Source organism: Chiloscyllium plagiosum, chromosome 3 (genome assembly GCF_004010195.1).
Source record: "Chiloscyllium plagiosum isolate BGI_BamShark_2017 chromosome 3, ASM401019v2, whole genome shotgun sequence".
In the NCBI taxonomy this organism is placed as follows: Eukaryota; Metazoa; Chordata; class Chondrichthyes; order Orectolobiformes; family Hemiscylliidae; genus Chiloscyllium; species Chiloscyllium plagiosum.
The window spans coordinates 67,895,165-67,915,613 of record NC_057712.1 but is presented as its reverse complement, the minus strand read 5'-3'; the positions used below and the strand labels follow the sequence as shown (position 1 = coordinate 67,915,613).

General features: G+C 39.5%; 1 protein-coding gene across 1 annotated transcript; it reads left to right on the top strand.

Annotated features, from left to right (window-relative positions):
• Positions 1–1,369: 1,369 nt before the first annotated feature.
• On the top strand, positions 1,370–15,100 carry cenpw (centromere protein W). The gene is made up of 3 exons (XM_043683870.1): positions 1,370–1,550; positions 7,295–7,408; positions 15,061–15,100. Exons 1-3 carry the CDS (start codon positions 1,458–1,460, stop codon positions 15,085–15,087), a joined length of 234 nt encoding a protein of 77 aa, XP_043539805.1. The 5' UTR covers positions 1,370–1,457; the 3' UTR covers positions 15,088–15,100.
• Positions 15,101–20,449: the final 5,349 nt, after the last annotated feature.

Below are 20,449 nucleotides of genomic sequence, written 5' to 3'. Positions count from 1 at the left end.
CAGTACTAAAAATGGTGGGTTGCACAATGTTAACAGAGAGAAGCAGAAGCCAGATGAAACAGATGGTGGGTGCACTCAGAGCAAAAGAATAAGTATGGCCAATTGCAGTAAAGGATAGATTAGGTTGCAAATGATAGGTGTGAAAATAAGACATTAGGATCCACTCTGCAGAGAGCAAAGTCAACAAGACACAAACAAGACATGGCCAGGGGAGGGTTGCAATCAAAATGAAGGAAATAGGTCATAGTCTGAATTTATTCAACTCAATGTTGTATCTGAAAGCTGTAAAGTGACCAAGTGGAAAATAAGGTGTCATTCCTCCAGCATGCCTTGAGCTTCGATTGAATGCTGTAGCAAGCCCAGGATGGAACTGTTAGTTTTGGAACAAGATACTTTACCGAAATGGCAAACAACTGGAAGGTTGAGAAAATGCTGCAATCTGCATTTGATTTTGTCAATACAAAGGAAACTGCATTGTAAGCAGCAAAGGCAGAGATTAGATTGAAAGAACATTTGACTTAAGGCCGTGCATAGTGAAGAGAATGGAGGTGATGGGCATGTCTAGATTAGAGTGGTGCTGGAAAAGCACAGCCGGTCAGGCAGCATCCGAGGAGCAGGAAAATAGACATTTCGGCAAAAGCCCTTCATCAGGAATGAATGGGCATGTGATATACTATCTGAAATTTGTATAAGAAGGTGCCAGGAACAACGTGAGAAAATGTTAGGAGTGATGGAGAAGTGAGGCAGGATGACATGAAGTGAACAATCCTTGCAGAATGCTGAAAGTGGAGGGATGGAAAGTGAGGATAAGGGGAACTCAGTTATTGTTCTGGAAATAGATCGCATCTGGAACTGTGTGCTTCCTGGAGACATCTTTTCTTACCATCCCTTGTACGTGTTTAATCAAGCCCGTTAATATGAGCTTGTATTGGTGGGAGACTTCACCCCTCCAAGTGCATTGTCTGGAACATGGAAGAAGCAAATGGTCCTCGCAAAAATACAATAGCTTTGTTACCAATTATCCATAGAATGATCATCAGAGTTAGCAATGAAACCTCAGCTCAAAATTGCAGCTGCTTACCAGAGAAGTGGTAAGAGAAAAGGAACCTGGCATTGAAGAACTTCGTTTGTTGCAAATAACTTGTTCAATTAAAATTAAAATTGTGCGTCTCAAAAAAATCCTTAAAGTTACTGTATAAAACATTTCGAAAAAACTTACTGAAGGGGCAAAGGATTAGGCACTTTTTTTTTCAAACAACTTGGAGGGAGATGTTTTGACACACCTTCTAGGACAGGTCCGAATGATAAGCGCCACAAGAGCCTGATTGGCCAACAGCTTGCAGTGTGTGTCCTGGACGCGGAACGTGAGCGTGCGCGGCAGCGGAGAGGGGGAGGGGACTCTTTGCTGATTGGCTGGCTGCAGTTTGAACGGAAGGCGAGGTTCGGAACCGTTAACGATGGTGGGGCGCGCGATTCCGCGGAGGAGCTTGCATTCGGTATTGAAGAAACATAAACCGCAATTGCGGCTCAGCAAGGACGTCCACATGATGGTGAGCTTGTTCGTCCCGATTCGAATAAACCTTCATTCCATCCCTCTCCCACCCCGTACATCGGAAGGTCTCTGGCCCCGCCTGCGCATTTCTGTCTTAGTTCGGGTGTCAGCAGGTTGGATTGAGCTATCCACCCTTTGCTGTCCGAGTAATTGGACTAATATCGCTGTGTCCGGGGAGCATACTTTCCCAATTTCCCGGAAGGGGAAACATGTTTCGCGTGCTTTTTCCTATCTCTGGTTGCCGAACCAGAATGTATGTACCAGAATATCTCTGTTTGACAACACTACCCAGGGTCGTACCATTAACTGTACAAGTCCAGTTTTTGTTTGCTTTACTAAAATCTCGCATTTATCTAAATTAGAACATAGAACAGTACAGCCCCTTCAGCCCTTGATGTTGTGCAGGCCTTTCATTCTACTCCTGAGATCATACTAACCTACGTACCCTTCATTGTACTAACTCCATGGGTCTATTGAAGAGTCGCTTAAAGTCCCTAATTTATCTGACTGTATTATCACTGCTGGCAGTACATTTCATGCGCCACCACCCACTGAGTAAAGAACCTACCTCTGACATCTCCCCTCAACTACCTCCACTCACCTTAAAATTGTGCCCCCTTACGATAGACATTTCCACCATTGGAAAAAGTCTCTGGTTATTTATTCTATCCATGCCTTTCAACATCTTGTACACCTCTATTTTGTCACCTCTCAACCTCCTTGTTTCCAATGAGAAAAGCCCTAGCTCCCTTAATCATTCTTCATAAGATATGTTCTCCAGTTCAGGCAGCATCCTGATAAATCTCTTCACCTTCTCTAAAGCTTCCACATCTTTCCTATAATGAGGCAACCAAAACTAAACACGATATTCCAAGTGTAGTCTAACTACGGGACTCTTAAACTCAATCCCCCTGCTAATGAAAAGCAACACACCATACACCACCTTAACAACCCTATCGACCTAGATGGCAACTTTGAGAGATCTATCGACATGGACCCCAAGATCCGTCTGTTCCTCCACACTGCCAAGAATCCTGCCTTTAACCCTGCATTCTGTATTCAAAGTTGACCTTCCAAAGTGAATGACCACACTTTTTCAGGTTGAACTCCATTTGCCACTTATCAGCCCAGTTCTGCATCCTGTCAATGTCTCGTTGCAACCTACAACAATCTCCACACTGTCCACAACTCCACCAACCTTTGTATCATCAGCAAACTTACTAACCCACTCTTCCACTTCCTTATCCAAGTCATTTATAAGAATCACAAAGAGCAGAGGTCCCAGAAGCGATCTCTGCAGGACATCATTGGTCAATGAGCTCCAGGCTGAATACTTTCCAAATACCACCACCTGCCACTTCTCAGTCTGTTGGCCCAATTGATCAAGATCTCTTTGTAATCTTAGATAATCTTCTTCACTCTCGACTATATTACCAATTTTGGTGTTGTCTGCAAACTTAATAATAGTGGACCCAGCAGTGATCCCTATGGAACACAGCTGGTCACAGGCTTCCAGTCTGAAAACAACCCTCCACCATCACTCTCTCTGTCCTACAGTCAAGCCAATTTTTAATTCAGTTGACAAGCTCTCCCTGAATCCCATGTATTCTAACTTTATTAATCAGTGTAGATAGTGTGGCCGTTGAAACAGCATGGCAGGTCAGGCAGCATCTGAGGAGCAGGAGAGTCGATGTTTCGGGTAGGACTCTGCATCAGGAATCTCCACCAGAACGTCGACTCTCCTGCTGCTCAGATGCTGCCTGACCTGTCCTTTTTCCAGTGCCATACTTTATTTATTCTGACTCCAGCAACTGTAGTCCTCAGTATCCTAACTTTATTAATCAGTTTACCATGCGGAACCTTGTTAAAGGCTTTACTGAAGTCTGTTTGCCGCTCTACCCTTGTCAATCTTTTTGGTTACGTCCTCAAAAAAACTTAATCAAGTTTGTGAGACAATTTCCTTTGCACAAAGTCACGCTGACTATCCCTAATCAGTCCTTGCCTCTCCAAATGCATGTAAATCCTATCTGTCAGAATCCCCTCCAACAACTTACCCACCACTGATGTCAGATTCACCGTCTGATGGTTCCTAAGCTTCTCCTTACAGCCTTTCTCAAAGAAGTGCACAACATTAGCTGCCCTCCTGTCCTCACCCATTGCTGTAGCTGATACAAATAACTGCTAGGGGCCCTGTAATTTCTTCTCTAATTTCAAACAATGTCATGGGGTGAACTTGATCAGGTCCCAGAGATTTATCCATCTTTACGTCTTTTAAGATGCCCAGCACCACCTCTTCTGTAAGATGAACTGTTTCCAAGACATCAATATTTATTTCCCCAAGTTCCCTAGCATCTACGTCATTCTCCAAAAGTAAAAACTGGTATGAAATATTTGTTTAGTATTTCTCCCATTCCTGTGGTTCCATACATAGATGACCTCATCGATCTTTAAGAGGCCCTATTTGCTCTCCCTAGTTGCTCTTTTGCTCTGAATGTATTTGTAGAATCTCATTGGATTATTCTTAACCGTCTATACTAAGTCTGTCTTATATTCCCTTTTTGCCCTTCTGATTTCCCTCTTAAGATTGCTCCTACATCTTTTTATGCTGTTTACTTGATTCATATCTATCTGTCTATATCTATCATACACCTCTTTTTTTTCCTTTATTTTTGACCAGAGCCTCAATATAAAGGCTTCAGTTTTCGCACCACTTAATTGAAGGAAGTATCTGTTTATCCTTTCCTGGTACATCCAGTGCTAGAGTCATAGAGATGTACACACGGAAACAGACCCTTCGGTCCAGCTTGTCCATGCCAACCAGATATCTCAACCCAATCTAGTCCCACCTGTCAGCACCCGGCCCACGTCCCTCCAAACCCTTCCAATTCATCTATCCGTCCCGATGCCTTTTAAATGTTGCAATTGTACTAGCCTCCACTACTTTCTCTGGCAACTCATTCCATACATGTACCACCCTCTGCGTGAAACGTTGCCCCTTAGATTTCTTTTATATTTTTCCCCTCTCACCCTAAACAATTGCTCTCTAGTTCAGGACTCCCCCACCCCAGGAAAAAGACTTTGTCTATTTATCCTTTCCATGCCCCTCATGATTTTACAAACCTCTATAAGGTCACCCCGCAGCCTCTAATGCTCCAGGGAAAACTGCCTTAGCCTATTCAACCTCTCCCTATAGCTCAAATCCTCCAACCCTGGCAACATCCTTGTAAATCTTTTCTGAACCCTTTCAAGTTTCACAACATCTTTCTAGATGAAAATGAGTGCGGAAAAGAGTTTTATTGGGGACTATGGCATTGAAAGTGATAACAAGGGTTTGTTTGAACCAATTAGTAGATGCTGAACTGTTGTGATAAAGGGAGGGCTAAAGGGTTATGAATTTGAAGTGCAGTTGTTAGTGAAAATTGTGGTTAGTATATTTTCCAGAGGAGCAGAGGAGGTAGGACATGGAAAGGGAATGTGAGTGGTCAGTAATAAAAGGAACTGATCAAAAATTGCCTTACTTTAAAAGGTACAGTTGGAGAACCAAGAATGTGAAATGACAAGGTCAAGGGTGTACTTGTGAACGTTGGTAATGGAGTTTACATGGAGGGAGAAATTTAGGGAGGACAAGAGGACAGTGAACTGAGTGTGAGAGAGAACATGGTGAGTTGCTATAGAGGGTGAAATCACTGAGAATAAGTCATTTGGACCTGAGAAGAAAGGCAAAATAGATATTCATGTGATAGATTTTTTGTTGTGTTTGCAAGTTTGGTAGAAAATGATTTTTGTTTGATCAAAAAGGTGAGAAAAGTGAAATAAGATGAAATGGTCAAAGGACGTGAAAGCGGCAGAGGAGTAGGATGTCAGGCCAAGGAGTGCTCTGGTGCTAAGTGGCCACATTGCCACTGTAATAGTCTTGATAGGACAAGTGTTAAGAGTTGTGATCAGGTGGGAAGCTTTATTTTAGGAGAAGGATGTTATTACCCCAAGCCAGATTTCTGTTAGGCCAGAATATTGATGCAATTATTCAGAAAATTTATGAATGATTAAGTCTTGTGAACAAGCGAATGCATGTTCTTGAAGAAATGTGCAGAGGAAAGGTATTGAGTCTTGATGTGCTGACAATGATTAAAGGGCTAGGCGGGGGGGGGTTGAGTTGAGCAAGAAGGGTGGCAAAATTAATTCCCAGCAGCACTCTGGGCCAAAACGTTGATAAGAAAGAGGGTTAAACTAGATGGGGGTGGCTGCTCATGATGAGCAAACTCCATGTGCCTTGATGCACCGCCCCAGTAACCAGATGTTACAATGATAGGATGAGGTCATCCTCGGAGGTAATGTAAATGTAAATGCCCTAATCCTGGGGAATTGTTATGCACACGATTTCCTGACTCAGTGATTCCCCAAGACAATGTAGCTATGATATGTCCAAGCTTCGGGGGATGCTATGAAAGCATTTCTGAATTGAAGGAACTGAATGAGAATTTAATTTGATCATAGCGGGAGAGTAGTGATAAATGGCTGCCCAAATGAAGTGTGAGTCATCCATATTCTTGTAAGAGTGACACTCCCACCCAAAAACAGTGCAGTTTAATCCTTTAACATTACATTAATGTCCAGAGAGAAAGTACAATTTAATCTTTTAACATTACAACTGGAAGGAAATATGCCATCCTTACCTGGTCTGGCCAACGTGTGACTTCTGATCCACAGCAATGTGTTGACTCTTAACTGTCCTTTGGACAATCTGGTTCAGCAATTTTCCCACATACCAAGAACAAAGCTATTTAAAAGAAACCCTTAACAAACAGGACTTCAATGTTACAATTTAACTTAGTGGGGTCCCAATGCATGGTGTCTTTAAAGGTGACTGGAGAGAGCTGGTTGCTTATGTTGGCGATATGTACATGCATGGAAGTGATATTACTCCAGTTGGGATCTGATCAGTAATTCAGAAAGATTCTGCATATCTTCCCTGTTTTTGTATTGCATTTGTATTCTGTTTCTGTCTTCTAACTTATTGTGGGATATCACCACCCATCAGATTGCGCACTGACTGGGTATGTGACCCGATTCATTACAGCACAATTCAATTTGTGTATTAATAAGTATCATAAATTCCAGATTGAAATTTAAACATCTCGCATTCCAACAAAATGCTCTAATTCTGTACATATGCACACAATGATCCATCTAATGGTAACATGAACTTTAAACATTGTCTCTAACATCTGATTCGCTGTGGTGCAATGCTAAAAGGATTTTGAGTGGTTTTTCAGTTTAAAAGTCAGAAAATAAAAACCAATGTTTTGATAAGTTTTTTTTCAAAAGATCAACTTGCAAGAATATATTTTTATATATTCTGATGTGTACAATGTATTCATCTGATTTAATTGTTTCAGCTATGCCTCATTTTTATTATATGTTTATGGAGAGAACAAAAGACCTGTGAACGCTTCCACACAGATTAAATCTGTGTGAAATATTGCACATGTAAATTTTGAATACAGTGAAGCCAAGAGGAGGCAGTGTGTTATTGAGGGAAAGCCTGAAATGATTTTCTTTGCACAATATTGCATTGATATGAAAGATAATCCTTTTTGGTTAGATTGCTAAATCATTTTGATGGAGAAAACTCACTGGTTTTACCAATTGTTTGGGTTACATACAGAAATTTCTTCCCCCCTTTACCTAGCTGCTGTTTAGCTATCTATTTTGACAATTTTTTTAAATATTTACTTTGTATAGGTACATTTAAACTGTCTCTTGTTCCTTCATCGTTTGGCAGTGGAGGCTAGGACTAAAGCTGTTGAATCAAAAAGTTCTACCATTCAACCAAAGCATGTCAAGGAAGTGGCAAAGGTAAAATAAGAATGATTTTAAGTTGCCAACATTTATTTAATATTAATCTTATTAATGTGGCTTACCTGTTTAATAGATATATTAAATATTCTGTTTGGGCATTGATTTCAGTGGACACTGTTCAAAAATCCTGACTATGGTCTATTGAAATATTAATGGCAACACCTCAACTTTAGTATGAATGGTAAAGATGTAAACGTTCTTTGCTCATTATCTCAATACTGCTTTCGTGAATTGAAAAATAACTTCTACTAAACACATTTATTTTTTCTTCTTTCGCTAATATTGGGGAAACAATTGGTATGGATATGAAATAGTTGAAAAATGTGTTGCTGGAAAAGCGCAGCATGTCAGGCAGCATCCAAGGAGCAGGAGAATTGACGTTTCGGGCATAAGCCCTTCTTCAGGAATGACGAAGGTGTCCTGAAGAAGGGCTTATGCCCAAAATGTCGATTCTCCTGCACCTTGGATGCTGCCTGACCTGCACTTTTCCAGCAACACATTTTTCAGCTCTGATCTCCAGCATCTGCAGTCCTCACTTTCTCCTAATGGATATGAAATACTTACATTCAGAGGGGAGATTCCTTCACCCTAATTTCTTTAGAAGCTCTAGTTAAGCCAATGCCTGCACAGTGAGTATGGGATGATTGGCTTTCTGTATCATATTTTGAGATTCTCTGTATTGTTAAGTTCCAAAATTCTTCTACTTGAATCATCTTTGACTCTGCAGTATAAAATTGACTCTGGTCTAATTTTGGTCATGGTTTATTTCTGTTTGAAAGTGGATAGTTCATCCTAGTAACTAGCTCTCAATGCCATCTTGCACTGTTTTGAAACATGACCAGTGGATGATGGCATTGTGGAAATCTCACTGGACCAGCAATCCAGAGACCCAAGTGAAAATTTTGGGGGTCAAAAGTTAAAATCCCACCACCGCAACTAGTGAAACGTAAATTTGATTTAATAAGTTAAAAATTGAAAGTTAATCTCAATAATGGTGACCTCAAAAGTATCATCGATGTCAGGGAAAACCCATATAGTTTGCTAATCCTTTTTTGAAACCCTGTATCAACTTGAAGCTGGACTACTTCATGTTCCTTAATAGTGACGAGGTGATCTGTACAGAATTCGTATTAACTAAGGATGTGCAATATCCTGAGAAATTGACTAAATGTCAGATAATCAATTATACTTGTTAATCAGATGGCCTTGAGTAGCTCTGGGCTGTGGTGTAACTTTCATCATTTATGGTGAAACAATGGCTGATGAGCATTCATTCTTGACTATCTGGAATCATAAATGCCGAATGTGACTGTTGGGGTGAGGGAAGAAGGATATGATGGAAAGCAAGAGGGTCATGGGTTCTCAGCATTTATAGCTTGCAATTTAATATGATTAATATGAGGTTAGATTTGAGAAGACAAGGTGGGAACATAACAGTCTACTGATTATACTCCATGATAGTGGATGCAAAAGTGTTAATCATTGCCCTCAATTCTCTGCCACTCTTTCCTGAAGAATAGGACAAAATGTTTGTGTTGGATATTGTATGCAGCATGGATATATAGCTGGAAGTATGTAGAAGCAGCAACAGGTGGGTGCGACAAAAGCAGCATCATCAAGCGTGAGAGAATGAAATGGAGTCTGAATATTCCACATGCATCCTAATTGCTGATGGGTGAAAGGGAGGCTGTGAAAAATTGAGAAATGTGAGATGGGTAGTAAGTTTGTTTGAATATACACTTGCTGACCTTAACAACTTTAATGAAATCATTGAACTTTTCACAGCACTGCAGAGAGGTCCTTGGGATCAGATTCAGGGAATTGATCTTTGTTACCATCTCCCATTTCTTTCTTAGGATGCTTATTGAGCAGTTCCAGGCCCACTCTGGAAACCAAGCATGGTTCCTTCATGTCACTTCTGCTGCCTAAAGCTTCCAGAAAGCAGAGGACCCACTTTGGCTTGTTTGTCTGCTTTACTTTCCAGCCATAATTTCCAGAGATGTTGCAGTTTCTGTTGAATGAGTGCAATTCTTGATTAAAAAGCCTTCCAAGAGATTCCAGTTATTTGTGTATCATACTAGCTGTGCAACCACCTGCTGTGAATGCCTTTATTCGGCAGCACACGCTGTTGAAGTTGTTTAGATGAGGAAGAAACTTAACAAGTTAGGATGCTGTCTGCCTCAACATGACAAGGTGAGGATTAATAATGCATCATGATCTCCATGTGTGATACCTGGTCTAATCCAAATTTTGTTTGGTCCTTGGACTTCACAAGTTTGAAGAAGTATCTTTGGTTAGTTTACTTGGCTCCTTTTACATAGTTCTTAAAAGGGACAAGTAGGTAGCTAATCAGTCAGTCAAGCTATCCACTGAAGTAATACAACCCAGATGAAGTTGAATAGAGGAGCTGACTATCATGGGTATGTATTTTGTATGGATCCAGTACTCTGATTTCCATTTTTTCTGATTTGTCCTTCAAGCAGTATTTTGAACTAGTCACTTAAGGAATTAATTAGTTCAAAATCCCCTCGGAATACCCTCTGGGTTGTCTATAATTGTTGTAACCTTTAAATTTGAATTTATGAAGTAAGGTTAGTGGCCCTAAATAGTATGTGGTAAGTGACTTAACCTGAGCACTGCTTTTGATTACGTAAACTATATTAAAAATGATGGTTTTAGTGATTCATCTACCTTGCATTGCAATTTATGGTAACTTTAGAGTATAAACTTCTTATTAAAAACAGTTTTTTTTTCTTTTGTGTTGTAGCTAATTTGGACCATATATTTAGCCCAAAAATTTGGTTACCAGATATGTTACACATCTGTAAATAAAAGTGGATTTAAGCACAATCTTTTTTTCGTCAAGCATATTTCCAAACATAAAAGAAAGACGTATTTTATAAATCTGCTGTAGAGTAAGTGATTTTCAAATTTTGTAAATGGTATTTTTGTAATCAATAGTACAAAATAATTCTTATCTTGAAAAGATTTGAAAGCTTGAATTTGTTTCACTAATTAAATTACAGGAATTAATTCAAAAATAATTTCTGTATAATGCATAGATAGCAACAGTAAGCACAAGTCACATAAAAACTATAAAGAAAGGGCTCAAACAACTTTTAAGTGATGTTATTTCATTTGAGTGAGGAAACTTTCGCACAGCCCTGCTATATAAAGGAGCACGGGTTCCTGTCCTTCCTGGCTTTCTACCACACAGATTAATTTTTTCATTCTTGTTCTTTGTGAAGTTTTCAACAGTTGAACTTTTTTAAAATAGAATTTTTAAATTTTCATATGAGTCAGCAATTTTCCAGCAACAGATTATAGAATTGGTTCTCAACTAGTGTGGCTTTGCCACAGACTATCTCTAAACTTTTATTGGTCCCATTAAATGAATTTTTCTCATTTTGAATGGTCTCTTTCTCTGATGTGATCATTTCAACCCATTGTGGTCTTGCCTCTCTCCTGCCTTTTTCTGAACAGTCTGTCCTAGCATACCCGGGCAGTACAGGGTTGAATGGCTTCCCTTTTTCTGTATGCTGTGTTTGATGTAAATTTGAAAAGAAAATATGCTTGCGAATTCAATGAACGACTTAACTGTTTACATGTTGCGAATAGAAAAAAAAAGTTTCTTGTTTTTTGAAAAGAGAACAGTATTTATTGTGTTAACTGGCTTTAAGTAATATAATAAAAGTGGTTCTGCATACATTAAGTCACATATCAGTACGTTAAGGTAAAAAAATAGATTAATACATTAAACTCCAAAACATACTGAAGTGGTTCTCGTCGACTGAATTTAGGCTGAATTTGGTAGTTTTTCAGTTCAATGTTGAGAGTTTAAAGAGAAAGATGAATGATTTAATTGGCATCCTGGAGATAGTTAACGGTAGGGTTAAATTCATTGACCAACTATGTGCCACTGAAAGTTTTTAATCTGTGGATAAGGTTTGAGTTTGCAATGGTTGCAGGGAGAGAGAAGCATACGCGAGAGCCTTGCTAATTTGATGTATTTTCTGTTTGTCTCTCGTCTAGAGCAAACAGTTTCTTGAATGCAGTTAGCTGGCTTGTCACATGATCATCCTTTTCTAACTGACCAGTGATTGTAAAAGTGGTCATAGCTGGTGTATTTCAGATGGATGGTTTTGACTCATTATGGATAGGATAGGTTTCTTTCTAAGTCAGAGTTTATTGTCAGAATATGTTGGCTCCACAGAGGTAAGTATCTAAATGTTATCTGAATTGGTTAGGAGATGATTCTATTCACACGCATTCAAGTAAACGTTTCTGCTAGAGTTTTCTAAATTGGCTCCACTGGATGGCTTCTTTGGAATTTATTCTGTACCCTGCCATATTCAGCCATCTTAGCTGCAGTTTTGAGTCACAGGAATGTTGGTTTAATTTCTTCAAAATTCCATCCAGCCAGTAAATTCATAAAACCACTTGCTTTACAAAGCATATTATTGTAACATCTATGTCAGCTAACGAATTTTTGTTACAGACACAGAAGGTACTGGAGAACTTCAAGTTTGGTAGCATGTGTGGAGAGCAAGACACTTAATGTTTTCAAGCCTGATATGATTCTTCAGAGCTTGACATTCTGAAGAGCAGTCATATTGGGATTGAGCATTAACTTTGTTTGTCTCTCTGCAAATATGATAGGTAACACTTCTTCCTAATTAGCAGACTAGCAGCGGAGACTGGGAGAAAGTGAAGACTACAGATGCTGGAGAATCAGAGTCGAAAAGTGTGGCGCTGGAAAAGCACAGCAGGACAAGCAGGAGAATCGATGTTTCAGGCATAAGTCCTTCATAAGTAACTCATTCATTTCGTAGTTGCTATCAGGGTCTATGTCATTTTAGTGGTCGGAGGGCAGGCAACAATGCTTTAAGAAGGTCAGTGACCTTCTGTGCTTTGTATAAGTAATGGTTGTCATCTTTTCTATGCTCCCTGGCACATACTCTGACTCTGCACCCATCTCCTGCCAAAGCTTGTGGTATACCATTCTGTCTGTCAACCCACACTTGCTTGTACCCTACCCCGTACACCAGAATACTAATCCTGAATGGCATATGCTGCCTTTATACTTAGGCTATCTCATAACCTTCTTCCCCCGCCTACACTAATGAGCTTTATGAGCTTGAAGTAGCGTGGTGCTGTACAGCAACATGTCCAATCCCTTCACTGAGGACCTCTGACATTCATGACAAGCCATCTGGTTTCATGTCTTTACTAAAGAGTAAGGCAAGACATGAGTACTGTGTGCCAAGATCTGACTGAAGGTGAAAAGTATAAAAAGGCAAGGCAAAGATTGTGAGAGCATCCAATTAACAACAAAATGCATGAGCCCTCCGAGAGCTCTGAGATGCAGAGTGGTCCAATCCATGAGATCAGCATCTGTCTTGACATGTACAGTAACAGCACTGCAAAAGTAACATAGAATCCTAGACTAATGCTCTGGGGATGTGGATTTGAATCCCACATGGCAGATAGTGAAATCTGAAGTTCAATTTTAAAATGAAAACTGGCTTAATGGCACCACATACCCACCATTGATAGAAAAAAATTTACCTGGTTCACAAATGTCCTTTAGAGAAAGAGATCTGCTATCATTGACTAGTCTGGCCAACATGGGACTGCAATCCAGAGTAATGTAGTTGACTGTTCTTTTGGCAATAAATGCTAGCCAGCAATGTCCATGTCTTTTAAATGGTTTATAGCTGAAAATTAATTGCCTAACTCCAGTTGCTCTTGGTGTTTGTGACTTCTTGAACCACTGCAGTTCACTGGCATTGTTACACCCACAGTACTGTTATAAGGAGTAAAATCTAGGAATTTGAGCTAGGGACCATGAGGGAGCAGTGGTATTTCCAGGTCAGAATTGTGTACACTAACACAGATGATGTTGTAGTAGGGGGAATGAATGTTAACGTGGTAGATAGGGAGCAAATCAAGTGAAGTGCTTTATGTTTTTTGCCTTTTAGATGGAGAAATAGCTATTGAATTAGATGAGTCACCTTACTGTAGAATTCTTCAGTGTCTGGCTTGCTCTTTTAGGTATAATATGTGGGTGACTGGCCCACTTAAGTTTCTGGTCAGTGTTGTTGTTGGTAGTGCCGTTGAAAGTCATGGATCAGAAGTTACATTATCTTTTGTTAGAGATGATCACCTGCTTCATGTGTAGCACAAATGTTACTTGCCCCTTGTAGTCTTAAATTTGAATATTGTCCAGATCTTGCTGCATGTGGGTGTATGTTCTTCTCTATCGAAGGAATTGTAAATGAAACTGAATACCATAGTCAGTATTGAACATCTCCAGTTCTGACTGGAAAGGCCACTGATGAAGCATCTGAAGCTGTTTGGACTTGGGTCATTGTCCATTCTATCTTTTTTGCTCGAGGTATGTTTGCTTTCATTGGAAAATGTTTTTTCCCCCTGATTTCCATTGACTTCATTATGCTAGGGGTTTTGACACTACTCTTGGTCAAAAGTCTCTGCTTCAAATTTAACACCTAATAACTTTTTGTCCGTGTTTAACACAAACTAAAATGTGGTCTTGCGCTGAGTGGTCAGTGCATGACCAAAATGAGCATCATTAGATTGTCAGTAAGTGCCATTGATGGCCCCCTCCATGGCATCTTCCATCACTTTGATTTGAAAAGGATTGATTTGGGGTGTAATTAGTGGTATGATTAGATTCCCTACAGTGTGGTAACAGGCCCTTTGGCCTAACTAGTCCACACCGACCCTCTGAAGAGTCACCCACCCAGACCCATTGCCCCATATTTGCCCCTGACTGATGCACCTAACTCTATGGGCAATTTAGTGTGATCAATTCATCTAACCTGCACATCTTTGGTCTGTGGGAGGAAACTGGAGCACATGGTATCCAATGCAGACAGTCGCCTGAGGCTGGAATCGAGCCTGGGTCCCTGGCGCTGTGAGGCAGCAGTGCTAACCACTGAGCCACCGTGCCGCCCTGAACTGGGCTTGTCTAGATCTTTGTATACAAGATGGACTTGGGCAATCTTTCACTTCATTATTCCATCTATTTGCTTTAATTTGTTCCAGGGACCCGGGTTCAATTCCAGCTTTGGGTGACTGTGCAAACTCCACACACACATTCTCCCTGTGTCTGCGTGGGTTTCCTCCAGGTGCTCCGGTTTCCTCCCACAATCCAAAGATGTGTAGGTTAGGTGAATTGGAAATGCTAAATCGTCCATAGTGTTAGGGATGTGTAGGTAATGTGCATTAATCAGGGGCAAATATAGGATAGGGGACTGAGCCTGGGTGGGTTACTCTTCAGAGGGTCGGTGTTGACTTGTTGGACTGAAGGGCCTGTTTCCACACTATAGGGATTCTAATTCTAAATTCTAAACCATTGTGCATTGTAATAGGATGAAATTGCAATTTTCCTGATTTTGAAGTATTTGTGATGATCTTTGTATAATGATTTTAGACTGTTATAATTCTCCTTTGATGGTTTTCCAACTGAATAAAATTTACTCCTGTAGAAATATTTTTGGTGACCTCTTAACTTGTCATTAAGCCATGACAATCTGTTCTCAGAGATTGTTGTGTACAAAGCATAATAATAGATCATAAAACATAGGAATTTCTTTGTGGTTGAGTATATTTGTTTTTATTCGCAGGTTGTTCTGAAGAAGAGTAGAGGCTGAAGAAAAGAAATAATAAATATATTATCAACCTTACTTTTTGTCCTTTCTAAACCATTGTTACCTGAAATATTGAATTCATGTAAATCAAGGAAAGGAAAATCAATTTTTTGACAAATGTTTCTTTGTCTCAGTAATTAAAATAAGTAGGTTTGTCATATTTTTTCACTTTCAAAAAAATCTCATCACAAGGCAGTTTTAAATGTATTTATTATAACAATAAAGTACTTCCATTTTATGTTCTTTTGGAATCTCTGGGCAAATGAATAATTGTGATTTCAGCCAAAGATGTTTCTTGGATTCCTATTGGTTTCAATATACTGTGCTGCAAAATGGATCACTGATCAAAATATCCTTATTTTAACTTGACTGTGATTTTAATGTATTGTGCATAATGTACAATTCATTGTAGTTTTAAAAACGAGTTGTATTTTTATTTGCTAAATAATACTTGAGTGATCTGAACATGAGAAAATAGCATGAAATCAATAGTGTATGGCCTCAGAAGCAGTCTGGTTAGATGACTTAAAAACATTTAACTTCCCCCATTTTACAGTTTTCTAAATAATTATTTTTGGACTATTTTGTTTTGAACTCATTTAGAAAAAGAATTGTATTTTAAAAAAATGTTTTGGGTGATAGGGATTCTGGAGGACTGTGTAATGTAGTCAGGGTCAAATACATCAGGGTCAAGCTGACTGCTTAAATCTCAGAAGAATTGCAATAATGCCAAACATTTAACTGCTCACCTCTTTTATATCATCTCATGTACATTTGAATGAACATAACAATTTAATTTGGGTTGTTTGCAAGCATGATTCTGTTGTGTGTTTTGCCTGTGGGAGGGTATCTTTTATCTGATGTTGCAATGCTTCTGATATCGTTACAGAAATTGAGATGTAGGTAAGATGGTATTAGATGAGTGTGTGGGGGTGTGTAAGTATACATGTGAAGTGAGTCAGACATTTTTATACCTTACTGTCACTTGCTATGATGCAGTGATGACATCATGACAGTGTCTTTTAAGGGTATATGTACTAACTAAGACATAATGCAACATGTAAACTTTTGTAAAGATTTTGAATAGTAACTGTTTCCCACTGTATTTGGGATTTTCCTGAAAAAATTGGAAAAGGAGCCTATTCCAATTAAATTCCTTTTCAACTTGTACATATCTTTTTAAGTTGCATTTATATTAATAGAATTACACTTGTATTTCTCAAAGTAATTTATTGTTAGAAACTGCTGGGCAATTGCATCTATATATTTCATGTTTTAAATTAGAGGCATTGACTTTGTGAAATAATTTCTGCATAATTAGTGATTTAAATAAATTGCAAAGCCAAATTTACATTGAGAGGTATAGTTTTGATTTTATGTAAAAGTGACAATGAGGATGAGGAGTTTTTAAAAATTTGGCATTCTGCTGTACAATGCTGTAAATAAAATCAAGAATTTTTTTGGCATGGATATTTTGGGCATTGGGCAGAGCCATTGCCAATTTTACCTAAATTATGAACAGCAGCTGATTTAAATTTAACAGCTCACCTCTGCTCTACTATGAAGCTTTGAGGCTGATACATCATTGCCTGTGCATTAAAAATATAGTTCAGTGAAATTCTTAACGAAAGACATACATGGAATGAAAGAAGGTATATTCCCTTGTGGACACCAAAAGACCAGCTTCATTCACCCTGAAATATCAATTTTGCTCTGGCTATATTGCTGAAGAATTTATGAATCATAGCAATTCACCATTGTATACGTTTCTATGTGACCATCATGCTTATGCTGACTTTGAAAAAGTGATTGTGCTTTTCCTGCCTTAAAAGCTTGTTTATCAATTCTGCTGTTCTCACTTATCAAGTAGAATTTTGCAAATCTGGCCAAATGAAAATATTTCTTCTCATCTCCCCTCTAAAGACATTGCTTCCTATGTAAGAAATCTGGTGCCAAGCCTGCAACAAGAGACTGCTATAGAACACAACTAAACAAGCAACGTTGAATATGTATGAACAACACTTATTCCCCAAGACTAAAGAAGACCTGCAGAAATGTTTGGATCTTTCAACTTCCTAGCAATGTGCATAACAAACGTTTACAACAAAGCATTGTCATTAAGAGCTGTTGTGGAAAGGATATCCTATATGTAGGGTAGGAGTTGGCCAATACGCTCCAGATGCATATGAGTACTGAGAGCAGAAAATTATATCCTACAGTATGATGAGTCAACAAAAAAGTCAAATACTGGAAGTCGTGTATCTCATAAAGGAATTTTATTCATTCATAGGATGCCATACTGACTGGGTCAGTATTTGTTGTCCATCCTTAGTTGCCCTGGAGAAAATAGTGATGATCTGCCTTGTCAAAACACTACAGTTCTTTTTGTGTGGATACTGCATAATACTACTAGAGAGTTCAAAGATATTAACCCAGTGACACTGAAGGAATGGCAATATTGTTTGAAGCTAGGATGATTAGCGTTTTGGAGAGAAACTTGTGGGAAGTGATCCCTTATATCTGGTGCCCTTGTCATTTTGGATGATAGAAGTTGTCATTTTGGATGATAGAAGTTGTGGATGTAGAAAATGTTGTCAAAGGAGCCTTGGTGAATTTCGGCAGTGCATCATATAGACAGTACACATTACTGCTGCGGGTTGTCAGTGGTAGACGGAGTGGTTATTTGTAGATATGCTGCCAGTCAAGGAAGCTGTTTTGTCCTGGATTCTGTCAAGCTTCTTGCACTTATCCAGATAAGTCCCTTGTAAATGGTGGAGAGACTTTGGAATCAGAAGGTGAGTTATTTGCTGCAGGATTTTTGGCTTCTGATCTATTGTAGCATTTCTGTTGTAGCAGACACTACTTTCTGGTGCTAAAGTGAGAGATGATAGAGTGACTGCAGGATATTTTTCAGATAGTCATGTGGGAACTAGGACGGCGCCATGATTGCTTGGAACATGAGACAGAAAGCAATAGAATACAATTGGAGGGCTTTAACTTAGTGGGGTGTAAGTGGGTGTGTGTGGGAAACAGGCTTGTAAAGCAAAAGGATATAGTGGCATTACAGGTCAAATATTTCGATAGTGCTATCAAGAGTAGGACTGGAAGAGATGGCATACAAGCATAAAAACATCAAGCAAGGATGGGGAAACAAAAGGTAAATCAAAATTACTGTAGTATTCAGAACAAAATAAATGAATTGATGGTACAAATAGAGATTAGTGGGTGTGATCTTCTAGCCATTATGGAGACTTGGCTACAAGGAGATCAGAGCTGAGAGTTAAATGTTCAGGGGCATGTGCTATTTTTAAAGGACAGGCAGGAAGGGTAGTCGGATGGCTTTGTTAGTAAAAGATATTAAAGGCTAATAAGATTATACATCAGATTGTTATGGATTGATGTAATTTTACATTCAGTGACTTACAAATTTCTGCAACTTGCTTTGTCATATAAATTGTCATTTAAATGATTCTAAAGTCTATTATATATTTTTACTTTTCAAAATTTAAGAAGGAATATTGTTGTTAAGAGTCATTTTCTTCCTCATTGTGTACTTTTGTTTCCCAGCACATTAGAAAGTGAATGTGAATTTGCTGTAGCAAATGGTTTTTAGCCTCCATCTCACCTTGTTGGTGAGCCTCAAACATTCTCAGAGGATTTGCACTGTCCCAGGTCTCCAACCAACTATTTACATATACCTGTACTGGGAATGTAAGTGACGAAGCCCCCCTCCATGCTAAAACCAGGATACTTCTGATCCCGGATGAACCCCCAAGTACTACTTTGCCCTTTCCCATCCATGGTTTACTGCATTGTCCTTGTAGGTACTGTTTTCCCACTTCCCACCAGCATGCAGACCCTAGTTCCAAATAATAAATTTGTGCCTCCTTCATGCCACAGTGTTTGTCCTTGCCTCATATCCCATCTCCTTTCCCCTTAGTTTTTGCAGATGGAGCTAACAGACTGTCTGTGGTGCACCTCATTAAATGACTCAATATGACACCCCTAGATGAGAAGTGCCCACACCCCCGACTAACATCCTTGGTGCATTAGTCCTACCCACCCTGGTCTGGCTACTATGGAGTTGCGGGGCTGGTCATGACCCATTCCCTTGACTGTAGAGACATGACCTGCTGACTTAGATCACTCCAAGTAGATGCTTGACTGTGGCCAATCCCCTGGACTGATATGAGAGGCTGCCCTTTATTTTCTATGCCGGCACCTCTGACTGACAGATGCCTTCATAAACATTGATGAGGATGACTCCATTAACACTTTGAGATATGTCGGCCTGTTTGCTGCTCATGTAGTGTGTTTGCTGCTTAAGCTTCCAACTCATGGTGCAAGTGTAAGGTTGATGCAGCACAAGGCTATGCGGCAGTATGTCCACCTCCTTGGCTGAGGACTGTTGACAAGCATATGTGACTGCATAACTGTATTAGTGAATTAAGGCAAGAAATTGGTGTGATGTGAGCGTGCTGGAAGGTTCTAATTGAATGAGCTCAGAAAGTTAGCAAGCACCCCTGAGATGCAGCCTGTCCAATTGGAGTTGAATATCCATTCCTGTGCACAATGTGTGCCAACTGTAGCTATTCAGTGCTATTTGTCAGTACCCTGCAAAACAAGTTTTCTTTTCCCACAGTGTCCTGCCAGTGTATCAGAAAGTTACTGTGATGGTCGTGAAGTGTTGGCGAATTGCTGATGCCAGTATCTGTGGTTAAGACCATGTATGTGTCTTGTGCCCATGGTACATGTCCTGGTTGCACTTTGGCTGTCTGCAATTTGGAGATCCTGCAGAGCACGCAGTGAGCTGAATCTGGCATGTACCTGCTGTGGTTTCCATTTTGAGATTTTAACTTCTAGCTTGTTTAGTGTGTTTGGTAGGATTGGAAGTTGAATATTAATGAGGTTAATTCAGCTAAGGAGCTGCTTAAAAGCAATAGTCCCTCTTAATTGGCAACTGACCACTGCTGAGTGAGAAATTCACCCCACCACTTGTCAAAAGCAAAAATGATGGAATGAAATTCTCCCAACTTCGTGACAGGTGTCACTGAACTTTTCGTTCAATTCTGTCACAATTTTCGCTGTAATCCAGATCACTCAATCTTCTAACTGATTTTGCTCCTTGCCTTCTCATCTTTATTAAGTGGCAGTCAAAGGTTTTCTTGATGCTGAGGACCTACAGATGGTCCAAGGTCTTTTGTTCTTAATACCATTTCCTTTAAATAAGTGAGGCACATTGGTATCCTATACTGAGGATGCCCCAGGATATTGTGATATAAATGCGGCTTCTGCCAAAGCAGGACTTTTGACCTGAGCAGAGGTGATGTTATTTTTAAATTTGTGTGCATCTGGTTTCTTCCAA

Coding starts and splice junctions, on each gene's coding strand:
- cenpw (XM_043683870.1), top strand. CDS start 1,458: ATGGTGGGGCGCGCGATTCCGCGGAGGAGCTTGCATTCGGTATTGAAG. Junction 1,551..7,294: donor GCAAGGACGTCCACATGATG/GTGAGCTTGTTC, acceptor TACTTTGTATAG/GTACATTTAAACTGTCTCTT. Junction 7,409..15,060: donor ATGTCAAGGAAGTGGCAAAG/GTAAAATAAGAA, acceptor TTTTATTCGCAG/GTTGTTCTGAAGAAGAGTAG.